The sequence below is a fragment of the Saccharomyces cerevisiae genome, chromosome VII, assembly GCF_000146045.2.
Source record: "Saccharomyces cerevisiae S288C chromosome VII, complete sequence".
NCBI lineage: Eukaryota > Fungi > Ascomycota > Saccharomycetes > Saccharomycetales > Saccharomycetaceae > Saccharomyces > Saccharomyces cerevisiae.
The window spans coordinates 1071731-1090940 of NC_001139.9; the positions used below are offsets into that span (position 1 = coordinate 1071731).

A 19210-nucleotide genomic window follows, 5' to 3' on the forward strand; every position below is an offset into this window, starting at 1 on the left:
TGCATCTCAACTTCCTGGTAAGTGATAGCTTTCCATTGTAGAAACTGTGTTTCCGCAACACAAGGGTAAAATTCACTGCTAATTGCGACCCATTTTCATGAACAGAGTAATTAATTTTCTATTTGGAGGTCTACTTTTACAAGTATAAGACTGCTTCTTACCATGATGTCTCCCTATTGAAAATTATATTTAATAAAATACTTTTAGGCACGCTAACGTTAGCATTCTTCCCAGAATTCCTATACTAACAGTTTTCAGTATATATACACTTTTTTACTGAGTGCTAAGAGCCAGATTGGATGAGATGATTGTGTACTGATGGGAGACAAGTTTAGCTTGAATAGGCTAGCTGCAATATGGATACTTTCACTCTCATCCTTTCGCTTTTGTGATTTAATTAGCATAATCAAGATGACTTTATATACAGCGCGTTGAAGCACTTAGTGCCATGTAATTACCTCATACTATTGTTGAAGAACTGTATAATAAAGTTTTGAAATTTTTCAGTGTTTGAGAAGTATTATATTTCCACATTGTAGCTAATGAAATCATACTTTCGTCAGCACTGACGCTCAAATGAATGATATGAAGTATTGCTCGACCGTTATAATGGAGCACTAGTTGAAGGGCAGAGGAACAAGTGAAATACAACAGCTGAGTGCAGATAAGTGCTATGGTTTGTTGATAATATTACTTAGAAATGGTGTATTCAGCATTGATAAGAAAGGGGCGGTACTTTTTGCTACCATGTTGCTACCTCTGGGATTTGGATATTTGAGTGAATCACCATTCGCTTATTCAATACAGAGAAGATAGATAAATGCCAGTTAATTTTAGGAGGCAAGATATTATTGTCATTTATGTTTGCCATTTAAAGCAACATTTTTATGGCAGAACATAACATTAAAAGAATCCGATCTAAATTTAACTATAATAGTTACTAGATACGGACATATCTCTAGGAACTATGAAGGCTGAAATGTCTAGAACTTTGGAAAAGAGATGTCCTTTCTGCGTAGCTTAATTCATTTCCTTCCTAAAAAGTCCGTAGAAAGAACACTGCACCTCGCCTTGGGCAGGCTCCTCAGTGAAAACCGAAGAAAAAATACTACAAATAAAAGAAGCGCGATGATACTTGTTTTAGATATATGGTTTACATCTCACAGAAAACACGTAGCCCTTGACGCGGGGAAATTAGAAAAGAAGCGATGTTTTTCACAATAATGCAATATATATCTCTATTCTTAGTAATAATAACAATATCTACTGAAGAAAAGTAATACGCCACATGAAGACTAACGACTTTATAACCTCTCGCAAGGCAGACGAGGACTGTCAGACCATTGAAAACTTGACGAACTTGTACACTAGTAGATTTCCCATATTCTTCCTCCGGTTTTTTGAAATCTTGTTTGACTTTATACTGAAAAATAGATCAAAGAAGCCATATCAGTGGCGGCTAATTAGGTAATATTTATAAAACAATTCCATTATATTCAAATTCAAAGTGATAGATTTTTGAATCACAATTTCTAATTAGAACACCTTCACCACATACTGCTAACACGAAATTTACCTAATTGTTTGTGAGGATGACGACCACATGGGTTTGATTTTTTTTACTAATCGCTTTTGTATATCAAATGCAATTTATTATTATTTTCATGTCACCAAGAAAGAATAATTCTTTGAAATGGTTGTTTATATCCTCAGAATTGGAAAATTATTTGCCAAGCGATTGTGAAACTATGTGATATGTTTTGAGATATTTCATGAACCATATAGAATATGCATAGTATATCCCAATAAAGCATTGAATTATGAATGTCGTATCTCTATAAGCTCTCACATTAATGCTTCAAAAATACTTCATAAAACATTATAATATAGTTTAATGTGATTTTTGCGTGATTCTCTCCTTCTTTTTATTAAGTGTATGGACATTTAAAGTAACAGTTAATTGAGAATACGGTTGACCTGGCATGTTGTTCGAATCAATATCCAGGCACAAGTACCAGGTGCTAAAGAAAAAGTACTCTCATATTTGCTTGATTGCTGCTTGGGCTATTTTAACTAACTACTAACAATATTTTGCTTAAAAAATGGTAAATATGAATGTTTTACAGAAAAATAAAAAATGTATATATATAAAATCTCGAGCTAGCTGAGGGTTTTGGGAGCAGTCAAAGGGATTCCTTATTTCTTCCAAAAAAAAAAAAACAACCCTTTTACTTAACATTTATCAGCTGCATTTAATTCTCGCTGTTTTATGCTTGAGGACTGACTGATACTCTCATCAGCTAGCGAATCATGTTGAGTTTTTCCCTTTCCGAATGGATCAACCACAGTAGATGCAAATTTTCTGGCAGGAACCCCTTGGTTGAAAAGTTCATTAATTTCACTGAAGGTTCTACCAGTTGTCTCAGGCAGATCGATGATGACCCAAGCTAAAGTGACTGCTGTGAAACCACCCCAGTATAGACCAGTTTTGGCACCCCAGTTCCAATCGCTCACGTTTAGCATATAGGGCGTTAATATAGCGTTAATAACGGCCATGAGATTGTAGCAAATACGGGCCAGCACTATAGTCTTAGTTCTCAACTCCGCTGATGGAATTTCAGCAACGATACAGTAAACAACTGCACCGATACCAGCATTGTAAAAGAATGATAAAGCCAGCAATAAACCACCGGCACCATTACTAGCGCTGCTTCCAGAACCAAAACCCATTCCACCAATAATAAATAAGCAGACCATTTGAAATGCAAGACCATAGGTCAGTATTGTCCATCTACCAACACGGCCAGATATTACCCAGGAGCAAAGTGTACCCGCTAACCCAAGACAGTACTGAATTAGAGAAAAAGTAAACGCCTTGTCGGTGGCCATACCTGCTCTTTCAAAAAAATATGTCGAGTAACCAAGTAAAACGGCACCGCTACTATTTTGAGCTACCCAAGTTAAACATGCAAGTCTCGTTCTTCTTCCATTAACTCCCTTGAAACAATTAAAGAATGATCCTGATTTAGATGCTAAAAGTCTTTCTTTTTCAATAGTCAATTCAATCTGCTTTAAAGTAAGATCAACTTGAATGTCCTTCTCGGCGCCTTTACCACTCAAAATTCTGCTTAAAGATTTTCTTGCCTCAGCGACCCTATCCTTTCTCACCAACCACCAGGGCGACTCAGGAGCGAAAAAGATACCGATCATTAAAGGAGCAGGCCAAATCCATTGTAAAGCAAATGGCAATTTATAGCCCAAGTCGGAGTTCCCTAAATTCTCTTGTGAGTTTTTCATAATACCAGAGGCGAAGATTTGACCAAATAACCAACAAATGTTGGAGTAACTGGTCATGTAATATCTTAATGCTAAAGGGCAAACTTCCGAAGCATAAGTAACAGCCAAACTTTGGAAACAACCCCATGGTATAGCTGAGAGAATTTGTCCCACAGCAATCATAGCTAAACTTTTACAGTAGTAGAGGATAAAGATATAAGCAGTTAACAAACCAAGTGCTGTAATCATCGTATAACGATTCCCCATAAATTCAACCATATAAGTCGTGATTTGCAAACCAATCATCTCACCACAAAGGACACACATGTTTAAACCAATCTGCCATTGGGAAGTAATTTCGTAAGAACCCTCCCCGTTCAAAGTACCGAATTTTCTCTGAAAAACTGGCAGGGCATACAGTGCGCTCAGTAGTGCGGTATCATAACCTTCCATAACCAGGGTAGTAGACACTAATATGGACCACAGGGCTGCTTTTGGATATTTTAGCAACGCCTGCTTCAAAGTCATGCTTTTTTCCTCGCTGTTAGCTTCATTTGCATCATCAGTAGCGTTCATCTCATTAATCACATTCTCGTTATCTTCGTCAGAATCTCCTAACTGGGCTGAATTGGTGGTGAACTCTAAGTGGTCTAGCTCAAAGGCACTATCCTTTTTCCCTTCTTCAAAATCTTCAGTATTGAAAACCTCCTGTTGGTTTACAATATCTCTTGAAGACTCAGAAATGTTTTTATCCTCATTTTTTGAGGCAGCCTTCTTCTTGCTTACCAATGAAATGATATTTTTCATATTATACTATTTTTTTAGTTGTTTGATGTTCTTCTATGTAGCATCAGAAAGAAACACCAACCCGAAAATTCTTCAAACAATCAATACCAAACCGCTTTATATAAAAAATTAAGATGTCGACATTCCTTATTTTTTACTGAGTTCGTTAAAGTTGGGTACACTCTTGATTACTGTAATTGTCTCTGTATGTCCCTCAAGCCCGGTACGTTGTCATTTTCTAGTACGCATCAACGGAGTGTTACATGATAGATAGACCGAGTAGAATCTATGGCTATGGGGTAATTAAAACCTTAAAGCTCCTTTCGCTGCCATAGTAATACGAATAGACCTTGGCTATAGTAAGTTGCATCTGTACCGTAGAGATTCTTGCAACTCGCTTAAACTCTCGCTTTTAGATAATATTTCTCCTTATTGCGCGCTTCGTTGAAAATTTCGCTAAACACGGGGTTTAAGTTAAAGTTTACAGGATTTATCCGGAAATTTTCGCGGACCCCACACAATTAAGAATTGGCTCGAAGAGTGATAACGCATACTTTTCTTTTCTTTTTTTAGTTCCTAGCGTACCTAACGTAGGTAACATGATTTGGATCGTGGGATGATACAAACAACGTAAGATGAATAGTTCCTTCCTCAATTCTTCTTGCAGCATCATTTTCTTGAGGCGCTCTGGGCAAGGTATAAAAAGTTCCATTAATACGTCTCTAAAAAATTAAATCATCCATCTCTTAAGCAGTTTTTTTGATAATCTCAAATGTACATCAGTCAAGCGTAACTAAATTACATAAATGACTATTTCTGATCATCCAGAAACAGAACCAAAGTGGTGGAAAGAGGCCACAATCTATCAAATTTACCCAGCAAGTTTTAAAGACTCCAATAACGATGGCTGGGGTGATTTAAAAGGTATCACTTCCAAGTTGCAGTATATTAAAGATCTTGGCGTTGATGCTATTTGGGTTTGTCCGTTTTATGACTCTCCTCAACAAGATATGGGGTATGATATATCCAACTACGAAAAGGTCTGGCCCACATATGGTACCAATGAGGACTGTTTTGAGCTAATTGACAAGACTCATAAGCTGGGTATGAAATTCATCACCGATTTGGTTATCAACCACTGTTCTACAGAACACGAATGGTTCAAAGAGAGCAGATCCTCGAAGACCAATCCGAAGCGTGACTGGTTCTTCTGGAGACCTCCTAAGGGTTATGACGCCGAAGGCAAGCCAATTCCTCCAAACAATTGGAAATCTTTCTTTGGTGGTTCAGCTTGGACTTTTGATGAAACTACAAATGAATTTTACCTCCGTTTGTTTGCGAGTCGTCAAGTTGACTTGAATTGGGAGAATGAAGACTGCAGAAGGGCAATCTTTGAAAGTGCTGTTGGATTTTGGCTGGACCATGGTGTAGATGGTTTTAGAATCGATACCGCTGGTTTGTATTCGAAACGTCCTGGTTTACCAGATTCCCCAATTTTTGACAAAACCTCGAAATTACAACATCCAAATTGGGGGTCTCACAATGGTCCTAGGATTCATGAATATCATCAAGAACTACACAGATTTATGAAAAACAGGGTGAAAGATGGTAGAGAAATAATGACAGTCGGTGAAGTTGCCCATGGAAGTGATAATGCTTTATACACCAGTGCAGCTAGATACGAAGTCAGCGAAGTTTTCTCCTTCACGCACGTTGAAGTTGGTACCTCGCCATTTTTCCGTTATAACATAGTGCCCTTCACCTTGAAACAATGGAAAGAAGCCATTGCATCGAACTTTTTGTTCATTAACGGTACTGATAGTTGGGCTACCACCTACATCGAGAATCACGATCAAGCCCGGTCAATTACGAGATTTGCTGACGATTCGCCAAAGTACCGTAAAATATCTGGTAAGCTGTTAACATTGCTAGAATGTTCATTGACAGGTACGTTGTATGTCTATCAAGGTCAGGAGATAGGCCAGATCAATTTCAAGGAATGGCCTATTGAAAAGTATGAGGACGTTGATGTGAAAAACAACTACGAGATTATCAAAAAAAGTTTTGGTAAAAACTCGAAGGAAATGAAGGATTTTTTTAAAGGAATCGCCCTACTTTCTAGAGATCATTCGAGAACTCCCATGCCATGGACGAAAGATAAGCCCAATGCTGGATTTACTGGCCCAGATGTTAAACCTTGGTTTCTCTTGAATGAATCTTTCGAGCAAGGAATCAATGTTGAGCAGGAATCCAGAGATGATGACTCAGTTCTCAATTTTTGGAAAAGGGCCTTGCAAGCCAGAAAGAAATATAAGGAACTTATGATTTATGGTTACGATTTCCAATTCATTGATTTAGACAGTGACCAGATCTTTAGCTTCACTAAAGAGTACGAAGACAAGACGCTGTTTGCTGCTTTAAATTTCAGTGGCGAAGAAATTGAATTCAGCCTCCCAAGAGAAGGTGCTTCTTTATCTTTTATTCTTGGAAATTATGATGATACTGACGTTTCCTCCAGAGTTTTGAAACCATGGGAAGGTAGAATCTACCTCGTCAAATAAAATTAGTGCCGGCTTTTTTTTAGCGCGTACTTTAACGAAATAACACATGATTTTTCACATGATTTTTGTTAGATAAATTTTTTATATGTAAATGATGATAGCGTAAAAGCACTGTTGATAATTTGTTTCACCATTATGGGTAAATGTGTTTTTCTACATGACCCTCGTTCATTATGATATTTAGCGTGTATATAAATGTGAATTCCAAATTATTAATGAGGCATAAGAAGCACTATCCTTTCTCTTCGGATGAAAACAAGGGAGAAGAAACCTGTGCTGGTATTAATGCTGAAATGTCTTGCTAAGAATCATACAAGGTGGTAGTTTTATTTAATAAAGAAAAGAAAAGGACTAGATATAAAAAGTGAAATGAATATAAGATAGCGTTAAGAGATGTCCGCAGTACTTGACACATAATTTAGCGTTTTCTCGGGAAGCTCTGTGATTTTATGATTCAATAACACAGCGTAATTGATTTCGTGATAGTTCGATCCTATATGTAATCTCACGTAACACTCAGGCGAGTTACAAAATCGATTCAACATTGCCGGCTTATGCGTTTACGTCAAGTCTGAGCATGCCTACCCCCTTCCGAACCCGCCTTTTATTGTCTAGCCTTCAGATGAACTAAACCAATCATCTGTCCATAATTCCTCTGCTTTAGACAGTGTTATTAAGCAAAAGAAAATAAGCGCATAAGATTCTTGCTACTTCAGTAACTCCACAACATTAACACCCCACAATCAATATCTAAAAGCCAATGAAGTGAAGATGAGAGGTGGAATGACGGTCTTATCCTTTGAGAAGTTTGACTACTAAAATCTGTGTCTCCTATACCATTAGTTATTGAGCTATAACTATATACCAGAGAAGTGTAGTAATTCTTCAGCAACGGGCCTATAATCTGGATACGTATGATTACTTATCGCTGTAATAGTTGTAAATTCCTCGAAGAAAAACACATGACCAGAATGATAGACATATTGAAACAGTGAATAAAAGGGAGAAAAAGGCTTAAAGGATTTCTGTATTAGTAACACTAAGCCCTCTATCAATTTCATCCAAACAGAAAGACTGCAGGTACATCCATAGGATAGAAGTTCTGTATGTAATCCGCCACTTTTTGTCTCCTTCATGTACCATATAATGAATAGAAAAACGTAGACCTAGGCGGCAACCGTTGCCTACCATACGAAGCGCTGATGCTGTTCTCCGATTATTAGTATTACAAAAAAAATTATACAATACTTATTAAGATGTTAACTTATCAATTTCCGGTATAGTTTCCGCTATGGTCAGCTTTGTCCAGTGGAAGTTCCGCTGTTTCAGAACTAGAGCTTCGTAGCACCTCGAATGCTCATTTATTCTTGTCAACATTTTTGCTGGCAGTGTATAAGACTGTAGACACCTACAATATACGACTCCGGTATTCGATAAGTCTTTCACTTTCTATTTTAAGAAAAACAGAATCTACAATTTTCCCGTAGCAACCGTTTAGCGCACAAAGATTAGATGGCCTCTGAACGAGGGTTCAAAGCAAATTTGGTTTTAGCTTTTTCTTGGCCAAAAGCTGCAGCTGCATCTCTGAAGGCACCCTAAAGGGATTCTTCGGAAGTATGTACACTGTGAGAAAACATTCTTGTGCCTTGGAAATGCAATAAAAAGGTATAGGCACTATGAAGCGTGCGCCTCGTATACGGGACCTATGAAAGACGCATCGTTCAAGTACAGAAGCACCGTAATAATATGAATAATGAATGTGGGATGAACATTGTACACTGAGGCATTTTAGGTGAGAGATGGGTGCCAGATGATAACTCGTTTGTGCCAGGGAAGTTGGCAAGACATTCATATAAATAGAGCTGCTGTAGCTATCCATCTTTGAGGTATGCGCTTTCATTTCACTATTTCTTGTTAAGCTTACATCAGCACTAAAAAACAAAACAAATACAATGGTCAAACTAACTTCAATCGCTGCTGGTGTTGCCGCCATCGCTGCTACTGCTTCCGCAACCACCACTCTAGCTCAATCTGACGAAAGAGTCAACTTGGTTGAATTGGGTGTCTACGTCTCTGATATCAGAGCTCACTTGGCCCAATACTACTCTTTCCAAGCCGCTCATCCAACTGAAACCTACCCAGTTGAAATCGCTGAAGCCGTTTTCAACTACGGTGACTTCACCACCATGTTGACTGGTATTGCCCCAGACCAAGTGACCAGAATGATCACCGGTGTTCCATGGTACTCCAGCAGATTAAAGCCAGCCATCTCCAGTGCTCTATCCAAGGACGGTATCTACACTATCGCAAACTAGAGACAAACGCCTTTACGAACGAAATTCCATAAACCTTAAGAAATAACGAAAATAAAAAAAGCTTTTTTTTTTTGATAGTATAAATAGTTCATTATATGTAAGTGTATATTAATATTGTTACTACTGGTCAATCGTGATATTTATGAACAACTTGGCGGAGCAAGGACAAGAATCCTCTCTTCCTTTTGTGGTATTCTTCGATGTGTGTCCACTTCAACGACATGGGTCATCAATATCTATGTTGAAAAAATCATATTTTAGGATCACTTGCTAGTAAACCGGTTGATGCTATTGTTAATATATAACGACAAATGTTCAAGCAATTATATAACCATTTTCTTCCATATTCACCTTAAACGAGGTCGCCTTTATTTTTTTTTTTTTTTTCAGGGCATCGATCGGCCCGGAGTCGTCGCCTTCAAATGTGTCAAATTTTTAAGATTAAAGTTATCGATCTTGAAGTTTTTCGTGGCAGGAGGGTTTCTATTTAGTGTTCGGTAAAGGCTTTCATAAGCTTTTGTATATCCCTTGATTAACAATAAATGTGGAAAATAAGAAGGGTAATTTGTGAAAGAGTCCGATTCTAGTCGATGTACAGTAAAATCACTTATTATTTAAGGATTCCGCTGCGGTATGCGTTTTCTACTGATGCGTGGAGCAAGCCACGCCATGTGATTAACCTTGCTTGATAAAAGCACCAACCCATCGTTCAGAATATGCATGGAATATAGCATCACTGGGAGGAGAAAGACAATAAGTTTTGCGCATATGGTAGGATGGTGGCACACTGATTTCTGTCAACCAGTGAGAAATAGGGAAAAAGAAAATGGTTGTAATGGTAAAAAGTAGTCTCGTTTTGGTTATTCGCAGCTGACAAACTACAAAATATATAAATTGAAAAAGTTGTATTTATCTTTACGCTAAGGACTCCTCACTGCAGGATAATTGCGCTTCTTTAATATATGGCCATAGTTCCACATTCAATGATAGAGCCCGCATAGATTTCTTTGCAGAGAGAACGCGGTAGAAGAAGTGGCTAAAAAACCATTCACAGTCAATCCCGTCAAAGAAAAACTCTTCATTCTTCCAGACTTTTTTCTCAAACAAGTACCTATTCATTTTCTTTGCAATTTCGTCCCATCCATTTGCACCACTTTCTTGCTCATTTATAATAGTCGATAAAAACTGCATCTTGTGTTCCATTTTCACGGATAAAACGATCATCCTCATATTCCGGAAATCTCTCGTCATGATAAAAAACAGCACCACAAGAAACAAGGGACGTGCTATAGTGCCATCATTTCGTGAAATGAAGACATTATGCAAATAAAAAAGGAAGAGTGGTAAACACCGCCGGTTGAAAATCCTTTTGAGAACCCAGGTAAGCTTAAATCGGTAAGCTTCCTTGGGAAGTTTAGCATCTTCCAGGCCAACAGGGCTCCATGATTTCTCAGAATTAAACAACTTCCATTGTTTTTCAACTTCTGTAAAATAAACTTCCAATGCTTCTTCAATGTAAGGGACGGAATCCTTAAATGACTTAACCTTGGCAGCTTCGTCTTTTTTCAAAGAGAAGGGTTCGAGAAGGGTTGTTCTGAATGCTTCTTGGCAGCTCATGGCACTGAAAAAAAAGTACTTGGTATTCCAAGCCTTATTTTCATAGAAGTACGAATTTAGATTTGCTGCAACGACTTCCCAATCATGAGGATCCGAACTTGGTGTGTTTTTAGTAATCTCTTTGCAAAACTGAGTGAGTTGTTTCGATAAGGAACGTTTACGAGAAAGTCTAAAAATAACAAGAACAAATACTGGTCCCCAAAACAGGACAAGAAGTGAAACCATAAGCGGGTAAATCCAATTGTTGGAAAGTTTCCACCAGACGCTAAGTGGTAGCCATAATAGCATCCAGATGCGAAACACTAAGGACTTGTAAATTTCATAACAAAACCAGGTAAAGCTGCTTCTGAAAAGATCTTGAGGTAGAACAGTCTTTTGGGATTCGAGCTGTTTGACGGATAATACATCTACACTCTTCTCATTTTTAAGTTCATTCTCTTTCATTTTCGGTAGTGAGATGGCAGTTCGAGGGGTTTTTTATTCAAAATAATAACTTCTGGCTTTTCGCTTTTATATAGCAGAAAAAAAAGCCGTCGAGGCGCGCGCGTTCATGCAATGGCTCAGTAACCTCGGGATAGAAAAAGGGCAACAATGTTGAGCTATTTTAGGCACAGAAACTTTACTATTCGAAAAGGGCATCCATTTCATTTCCGATTTTCTATCTAGCTCACTCGATAATCGTAATAGTACTTTTATAAAACTTTAGTGCGGGTACTGTGAGAGTGTGCCGTAACTTTGGTTTACATTTAAGGTGCGACCAGCAATGTCACTACTTTTACAACAACCGCCATATGGCTCGAGAATTTCATTATCACATGGAATGCCTGTGACAAAACTGTGTAAATATCTAATAGAAATTAGATGTAGCTGTCACAAATATTTACACAGGAAAGAGCCTGTCCTACGAGTATCTTACATGAAGATTCATAGAACCAATTTACTTGCGAATGTGAACAACCTTTCAACATCATTTCAATACCATTTTCCCTCCTTATGTTTGGTGTCACTGTAAAGCGGATCAAAGCAAAACATAGAGGTACGGTGGTGCTAAGATCATGCATGACCTCTGGGTAATTACTACTTCTCCCGCTTGTTTTGAGATTCTGTATATAAATATTTCAAACAAAAGGATAGAGCGCGGATGGCAGGCCTTATAGTAAAAGTTATTCGTTTTAATCATGTGTCAGTATGAGATTCTATGACAATAGTATGAGAAGATAGGGTGAAGTAAAAGTATCTGTATGACTATAGAGTGCAGTTATATTACAATATATTGAATAGATCATAATGGTATGACGATATTAAGGAACATTTAAGTTAATGACGTCATGGTGGTATAGATACGCAATTGAGTGTGTTTATGTATTATTGTTGAAAAGTAGAATATTTTTATGTTTAGGTGATTTTGATGATATTTTTATGTAATATTGACATAAGTGCATATAAATTGAGTGGTTAGTATATGGTGCAAAAGTGGTACAACATATGTATTAAGGGCATTTATACAATATTTGGGGCCGCCGAATGAGATATAGATATTAAAATGTGGATAATCATGGGATTTATGGGTAAATGGCACAGGGTATAGAACGCTGAGGCAAGCGCCGTGCATAATGATGTGAGTGCATCTAGTACTGATTTAGTGAGAATGGGCCATGGAGTGGAGTGTGAGAGTAGGGTAACTTGAGATGGTATATACTGTAGCATCCGTGTGCGTATGCCGTATCAGTATACAAGTGAGGGTGAGTGTGGCATGTGGTGGTGGGATTAGAGTGGCAGGGTAAGTATGTGTGTATTATTTACGATCATTTGTTAACATTTCAATATGTTGGGTAGAACAACAGTATAGTGAGTAACAAGATGGGGCATGGTAGGGTAATGGCAGGGTAAGTGGTAGTGGAGTTGAATATGGGCAATTGGAGGGTAACAGGTGGTGGATGTGGGTGAGTGGTAGTAAGTAGAGAGATGGATGGTGGTTGGGGTGTGGTATAGTTGAATGAGACAGGGTAACTTGTGGGGAGGTAGGGTAATGGAGGGTAAGTTGAGAGACAGGTTAAATCATATATATGTCACTGTATTGCATGCTGGATGGTGTTAGACAAGGCCGTAGGGACATATAGCATCTAGGAAGTAACCTTGTACGAAAATAGGCAATATTTCCTGTTTAGGCGATTGTGACGCAGATTTTAGTCCAACGATCTAGCGTCAAGGAATTTTTTTATAGTGGGACATTGCACCAAGGAAGTAACTTGATACGTCGTGGGTGAATGGGTCTGTTTTCTTATTCGGCGGGGTAATACATTTTTGGGGGAAGTTTGTCTGTCTGACGCGCCATATGTAGGTACGCCAAAAAGGGCTCCTCTACTTCGAAGCGCGAGGTCGTATACCTAATAAGGAAATGTAATTTATAACTTTCTATTATATTGGTCTTTTCGAGAGCGGAAGAAGTTGTAGGCTAAGCGCAGGCTAAGCGTAGGTCCATATTTAAAGTATCCAAGAGAATATCCACGAAGCGGCTGAGCAACGAACAGAATCCTGGTTCTCCTCGACTAAGCAGATAGTTAAGATACTGTGCACCATGGAAATTGAAAACGAACGTACGTACCGACTACTTTATTTTTGCAGGCCGGAAATCAAGCGATGAATGAGACATCCTTCTGCTTTCTATGTTGTGCTTGAAGGGGACAGACAGTCGCTTATCTTAGTGAGATTTCTTACTAACTGAATTTACTTTGCTGCTGCTAGAGATTTGCACCTGCATAGCGCAGATTCTGCATCTTCTCAATAGCTTAATTATTACATTCTTAGATGATGATAAGACGGAAACTGGACAATCTTTTGTTTATATTGATGGATTTCTTGTCAAAAAGCATAACAATCAACATACTATTGTTAATTTCGAAACTTACAAAAATAAAATGAAAGTTTCCGATAGGCGTAAGTTTGAAAAAGCAAACTTTGACGAGTTTGAGTCGGCTCTAAATAACAAAAACGACTTGGTACATTGTCCCTCAATAACTTTATTTGAATCGATCCCCACGGAAGTGCGGTCATTCTACGAAGACGAAAAGTCTGGTCTAATCAAAGTGGTAAAATTCAGAACTGGTGCAATGGATAGGAAAAGGTCTTTTGAAAAAATTGTCGTTTCCGTCATGGTCGGGAAAAATGTACAAAAGTTCCTGACGTTTGTTGAAGACGAACCAGATTTCCAGGGCGGACCAATCCCTTCAAAGTATCTTATTCCCAAGAAAATCAACTTGATGGTCTACACGTTGTTTCAAGTGCATACTTTGAAATTCAATAGAAAGGATTACGATACCCTTTCTCTTTTTTACCTCAACAGAGGATACTATAATGAGTTGAGTTTCCGTGTCCTGGAACGTTGTTACGAAATAGCGAGTGCCAGGCCGAACGACAGCTCTACGATGCGTACTTTCACTGACTTTGTTTCTGGCACACCTATTGTAAGGGGTCTTCAGAAAAGCACCATAAGGAAATATGGATACAATTTGGCACCCTACATGTTTTTGTTACTACACGTAGATGAGCTATCGATTTTTTCTGCATACCAAGCAAGTTTACCTGGCGAAAAGAAAGTCGACACAGAGCGGCTGAAGCGTGATCTATGCCCACGTAAACCCACTGAGATAAAGTACTTTTCACAGATATGTAACGATATGATGAACAAAAAGGACCGATTGGGTGATATTTTGCATATTATCTTGCGAGCATGTGCGCTCAATTTCGGGGCGGGTCCCCGTGGTGGCGCTGGTGACGAAGAGGATCGATCCATTACGAATGAAGAACCCATTATTCCCTCTGTGGACGAGCATGGCTTGAAAGTATGTAAGTTGCGCAGTCCTAACACTCCACGAAGACTCAGAAAAACACTAGATGCCGTGAAAGCTTTATTGGTGTCGTCTTGTGCTTGTACCGCAAGGGATTTAGATATATTTGATGACAACAACGGCGTTGCGATGTGGAAATGGATCAAAATTCTGTACCACGAAGTAGCGCAGGAAACCGCGCTGAAGGACTCTTATAGAATAACTTTGGTACCTTCTTCTGATGGTGTATCAGTATGTGGAAAACTGTTTAATCGCGAGTATGTCCGCGGCTTTTACTTTGCATGCAAGGCTCAGTTTGATAACCTTTGGGAAGAATTGAACGACTGCTTTTATATGCCTACAGTGGTTGATATTGCCAGCCTCATTTTGCGTAATCGAGAAGTTTTGTTCAGAGAGCCAAAGCGAGGAATTGACGAGTATCTGGAGAACGATTCTTTCCTTCAAATGATACCTGTTAAATATCGTGAAATTGTGCTGCCCAAGTTGAGAAGAGATACTAACAAAATGACCGCGGCTCTTAAAAATAAAGTCACTGTTGCAATTGACGAGCTTACGGTGCCACTTATGTGGATGATCCATTTTGCCGTAGGATACCCTTACCGTTATCCAGAGCTTCAGCTACTCGCTTTTGCCGGTCCTCAGCGCAACGTATACGTCGATGATACAACAAGACGCATCCAACTGTACACTGATTACAACAAGAACGGTTCATCGGAGCCTCGACTTAAGACGCTTGACGGACTCACTTCAGATTACGTGTTTTATTTTGTCACTGTGCTAAGGCAAATGCAAATATGTGCGCTTGGTAACAGTTATGACGCTTTTAATCATGATCCTTGGATGGATGTGGTGGGATTTGAGGATCCAGATCAAGTAACAAATCGAGACATTTCGAGGATAGTTTTGTATTCCTACATGTTTCTGAATACCGCGAAGGGCTGTCTGGTTGAATACGCAACTTTTCGGCAGTACATGAGGGAACTTCCGAAGAATGCACCTCAGAAGCTGAATTTTCGGGAGATGCGTCAGGGGTTGATTGCCCTAGGACGGCACTGCGTAGGTAGCAGATTTGAAACAGATTTGTACGAGTCGGCGACGAGTGAACTCATGGCCAATCATTCCGTTCAAACAGGGCGAAATATTTACGGTGTGGATTCCTTTTCGTTAACTAGTGTCAGTGGGACGACCGCCACTTTATTGCAGGAACGAGCTTCCGAGCGCTGGATTCAATGGTTAGGCCTTGAAAGCGACTACCATTGTTCATTCTCTAGTACTCGGAATGCGGAAGACGTAGTGGCAGGTGAGGCGGCGAGTTCAGATCATCATCAAAAAATTTCAAGAGTAACGCGAAAAAGGCCCCGAGAGCCCAAGAGTACAAACGATATCCTCGTCGCAGGCCAGAAACTCTTTGGCAGCTCCTTTGAATTCAGGGACTTGCATCAGTTGCGCTTATGTCATGAAATATACATGGCAGACACACCCTCTGTGGCAGTACAGGCCCCACCGGGCTATGGTAAGACGGAGTTATTTCATCTCCCCTTGATAGCACTGGCGTCTAAGGGCGACGTGAAATATGTGTCGTTTCTGTTTGTACCGTACACAGTGTTGCTTGCTAATTGCATGATCAGGTTGAGCCGATGCGGTTGCTTGAATGTGGCCCCTGTAAGAAACTTTATTGAAGAAGGTTGCGATGGCGTTACTGATTTATACGTGGGGATCTACGATGATCTTGCTAGCACTAATTTCACAGACAGGATAGCTGCGTGGGAGAATATTGTTGAGTGCACCTTTAGGACCAACAACGTAAAATTGGGTTACCTCATTGTAGATGAGTTTCACAACTTTGAAACGGAGGTCTACCGGCAGTCGCAATTTGGGGGCATAACTAACCTTGATTTTGACGCTTTTGAGAAAGCAATCTTTTTGAGCGGCACAGCACCTGAGGCTGTAGCTGATGCTGCGTTGCAGCGTATTGGGCTTACGGGACTGGCCAAGAAGTCGATGGACATCAACGAGCTCAAACGGTCGGAAGATCTCAGCAGAGGTCTATCCAGCTATCCAACACGGATGTTTAATCTAATCAAGGAGAAATCCGAGGTGCCTTTAGGGCATGTTCATAAAATTTGGAAGAAAGTGGAATCACAGCCCGAAGAAGCACTGAAGCTTCTTTTAGCCCTCTTTGAAATTGAACCAGAGTCGAAGGCCATTGTAGTTGCAAGCACAACCAACGAAGTGGAAGAATTGGCCTGCTCTTGGAGAAAGTATTTTAGGGTGGTATGGATACACGGGAAGCTGGGTGCTGCAGAAAAGGTGTCTCGCACAAAGGAGTTTGTCACTGACGGTAGCATGCGAGTTCTCATCGGAACGAAATTAGTGACTGAAGGAATTGACATTAAGCAATTGATGATGGTGATCATGCTTGATAATAGACTTAATATTATTGAGCTCATTCAAGGCGTAGGGAGACTAAGAGATGGGGGCCTCTGTTATCTATTATCTAGAAAAAACAGTTGGGCGGCAAGGAATCGTAAGGGTGAATTACCACCGATTAAGGAAGGCTGTATAACCGAACAGGTACGCGAGTTCTATGGACTTGAATCAAAGAAAGGAAAAAAGGGCCAGCATGTTGGATGCTGTGGCTCCAGGACAGACCTGTCTGCTGACACAGTGGAACTGATAGAAAGAATGGACAGATTGGCTGAAAAACAGGCGACAGCTTCCATGTCGATCGTTGCGTTACCGTCTAGCTTCCAGGAGAGCAATAGCAGTGACAGGTGCAGAAAGTATTGCAGCAGTGATGAGGACAGCGACACGTGCATTCATGGTAGTGCTAATGCCAGTACCAATGCGACTACCAACTCCAGCACTAATGCTACTACCACTGCCAGCACCAACGTCAGGACTAGTGCTACTACCACTGCCAGCATCAACGTCAGGACTAGTGCGACTACCACTGAAAGTACCAACTCCAGCACTAATGCTACTACCACTGCCAGCACCAACGTCAGGACTAGTGCTACTACCACTGCCAGCATCAACGTCAGGACTAGTGCGACTACCACTGAAAGTACCAACTCCAACACTAGTGCTACTACCACCGAAAGTACCGACTCCAACACTAGTGCTACTACCACCGAAAGTACCGACTCCAACACTAGTGCTACTACCACTGCTAGCACCAACTCCAGCACTAATGCCACTACCACTGCTAGCACCAACTCCAGCACTAATGCCACTACCACTGAAAGTACCAACGCTAGTGCCAAGGAGGACGCCAATAAAGATGGCAATGCTGAGGATAATAGATTCCATCCAGTCACCGACATTAACAAAGAGTCGTATAAGCGGAAAGGGAGTCAAATGGTTTTGCTAGAGAGAAAGAAACTGAAAGCACAATTTCCCAATACTTCCGAGAATATGAATGTCTTACAGTTTCTTGGATTTCGGTCTGACGAAATTAAACATCTTTTCCTCTATGGTATTGACGTATACTTCTGCCCAGAGGGAGTATTCACACAATACGGATTATGCAAGGGCTGTCAAAAGATGTTCGAGCTCTGTGTCTGTTGGGCTGGCCAGAAAGTATCGTATCGGAGGATGGCTTGGGAAGCACTAGCTGTGGAGAGAATGCTGCGAAATGACGAGGAATACAAAGAATACTTGGAAGACATCGAGCCATATCATGGGGACCCTGTAGGATATTTGAAATATTTTAGCGTAAAAAGGGGAGAGATCTACTCTCAGATACAGAGAAATTATGCTTGGTACCTGGCCATTACTAGAAGAAGAGAAACAATTAGTGTATTGGATTCGACAAGAGGCAAGCAAGGGAGCCAAGTTTTCCGCATGTCTGGAAGGCAGATCAAAGAGTTGTATTATAAAGTATGGAGCAACTTGCGTGAATCGAAGACAGAGGTGCTGCAGTACTTTTTGAACTGGGACGAAAAAAAGTGCCGGGAAGAATGGGAGGCAAAAGACGATACGGTCTTTGTGGAAGCGCTCGAGAAAGTTGGAGTTTTTCAGCGTTTGCGTTCCATGACGAGCGCTGGACTGCAGGGTCCGCAGTACGTCAAGCTGCAGTTTAGCAGGCATCATCGACAGTTGAGGAGCAGATATGAATTAAGTCTAGGAATGCACTTGCGAGATCAGCTTGCGCTGGGAGTTACCCCATCTAAAGTGCCGCATTGGACGGCATTCCTGTCGATGCTGATAGGGCTGTTCTGCAATAAAACATTTCGGCAGAAACTGGAATATCTTTTGGAGCAGATTTCGGAGGTGTGGTTGTTACCACATTGGCTTGATTTGGCAAACGTTGAAGTTCTCGCTGCAGATAACACGAGGGTACCGCTGTACATGCTGATGGTAGCGGTTCACAAAGAGCTGGATAGCGATGATGTTCCAGACGGTAGATTTGATATATTATTATGTAGAGATTCGAGCAGAGAAGTTGGAGAGTGAAGGAAATTGTTGTTACGAAAGTCAGTGATTATGTATTGTGTAGTATAGTATATTGTAAGAAATTTTTTTTTCTAGGGAATATGCGTTTTGATGTAGTAGTATTTCACTGTTTTGATTTAGTGTTTGTTGCACGGCAGTAGCGAGAGACAAGTGGGAAAGAGTAGGATAAAAAGACAATCTATAAAAAGTAAACATAAAATAAAGGTAGTAAGTAGCTTTTGGTTGAACATCCGGGTAAGAGACAACAGGGCTTGGAGGAGACGTACATGAGGGCTATTTAGGGCTATTTAGGGCTATGTAGAAGTGCTGTAGGGCTAAAGAACAGGGTTTCATTTTCATTTTTTTTTTT

General features: G+C 40.0%; 5 protein-coding genes across 5 annotated transcripts, besides 2 other annotated features; 3 read left to right on the forward strand and 2 right to left on the reverse strand.

Moving 5' to 3' along the window:
* Positions 1-2232: 2232 nt before the first annotated feature.
* MAL11 (alpha-glucoside permease) lies at positions 2233-4083 on the reverse strand (the record flags this gene model as incomplete). The annotated part of the gene is made up of 1 exon (NM_001181418.3): positions 2233-4083. One exon carries the CDS (start codon positions 4081-4083, stop codon positions 2233-2235), a length of 1851 nt encoding a protein of 616 aa, NP_011805.3.
* Positions 4084-4868: 785 nt separating this feature from the next.
* MAL12 (alpha-glucosidase MAL12) lies at positions 4869-6623 on the forward strand (the record flags this gene model as incomplete). The annotated part of the gene is made up of 1 exon (NM_001181421.3): positions 4869-6623. One exon carries the CDS (start codon positions 4869-4871, stop codon positions 6621-6623), a length of 1755 nt encoding a protein of 584 aa, NP_011808.3.
* Positions 6624-8575: 1952 nt separating this feature from the next.
* PAU12 (seripauperin PAU12) lies at positions 8576-8938 on the forward strand (the record flags this gene model as incomplete). The annotated part of the gene is made up of 1 exon (NM_001181423.1): positions 8576-8938. The coding sequence occupies one exon, from the start codon at positions 8576-8578 to the stop codon at positions 8936-8938; it is 363 nt and encodes a 120-aa protein (NP_011810.1).
* A 915-nt stretch (positions 8939-9853) lies between these two features.
* On the reverse strand, positions 9854-10999 carry COS6 (Cos6p; the record flags this gene model as incomplete). The annotated part of the gene is made up of 1 exon (NM_001181424.1): positions 9854-10999. The coding sequence occupies one exon, from the start codon at positions 10997-10999 to the stop codon at positions 9854-9856; it is 1146 nt and encodes a 381-aa protein (NP_011811.1).
* Positions 11000-11904: 905 nt separating this feature from the next.
* Positions 11905-19210: a telomere (TEL07R; Telomeric region on the right arm of Chromosome VII; annotated components include an X element core sequence, X element combinatorial repeats, and a long Y' element; TEL07R does have telomeric repeats (TEL07R-TR), but they are missing from the genome annotation due to difficulties encountered during sequencing and/or assembly).
* Positions 12065-13133: an origin of replication (ARS736; Putative replication origin; identified in multiple array studies, not yet confirmed by plasmid-based assay).
* On the forward strand, positions 13134-18861 carry YRF1-3 (Y' element ATP-dependent helicase protein 1 copy 3; the record flags this gene model as incomplete). The annotated part of the gene is made up of 2 exons (NM_001181425.3): positions 13134-13152; positions 13301-18861. 2 exons carry the CDS (start codon positions 13134-13136, stop codon positions 18859-18861), a joined length of 5580 nt encoding a protein of 1859 aa, NP_011812.3.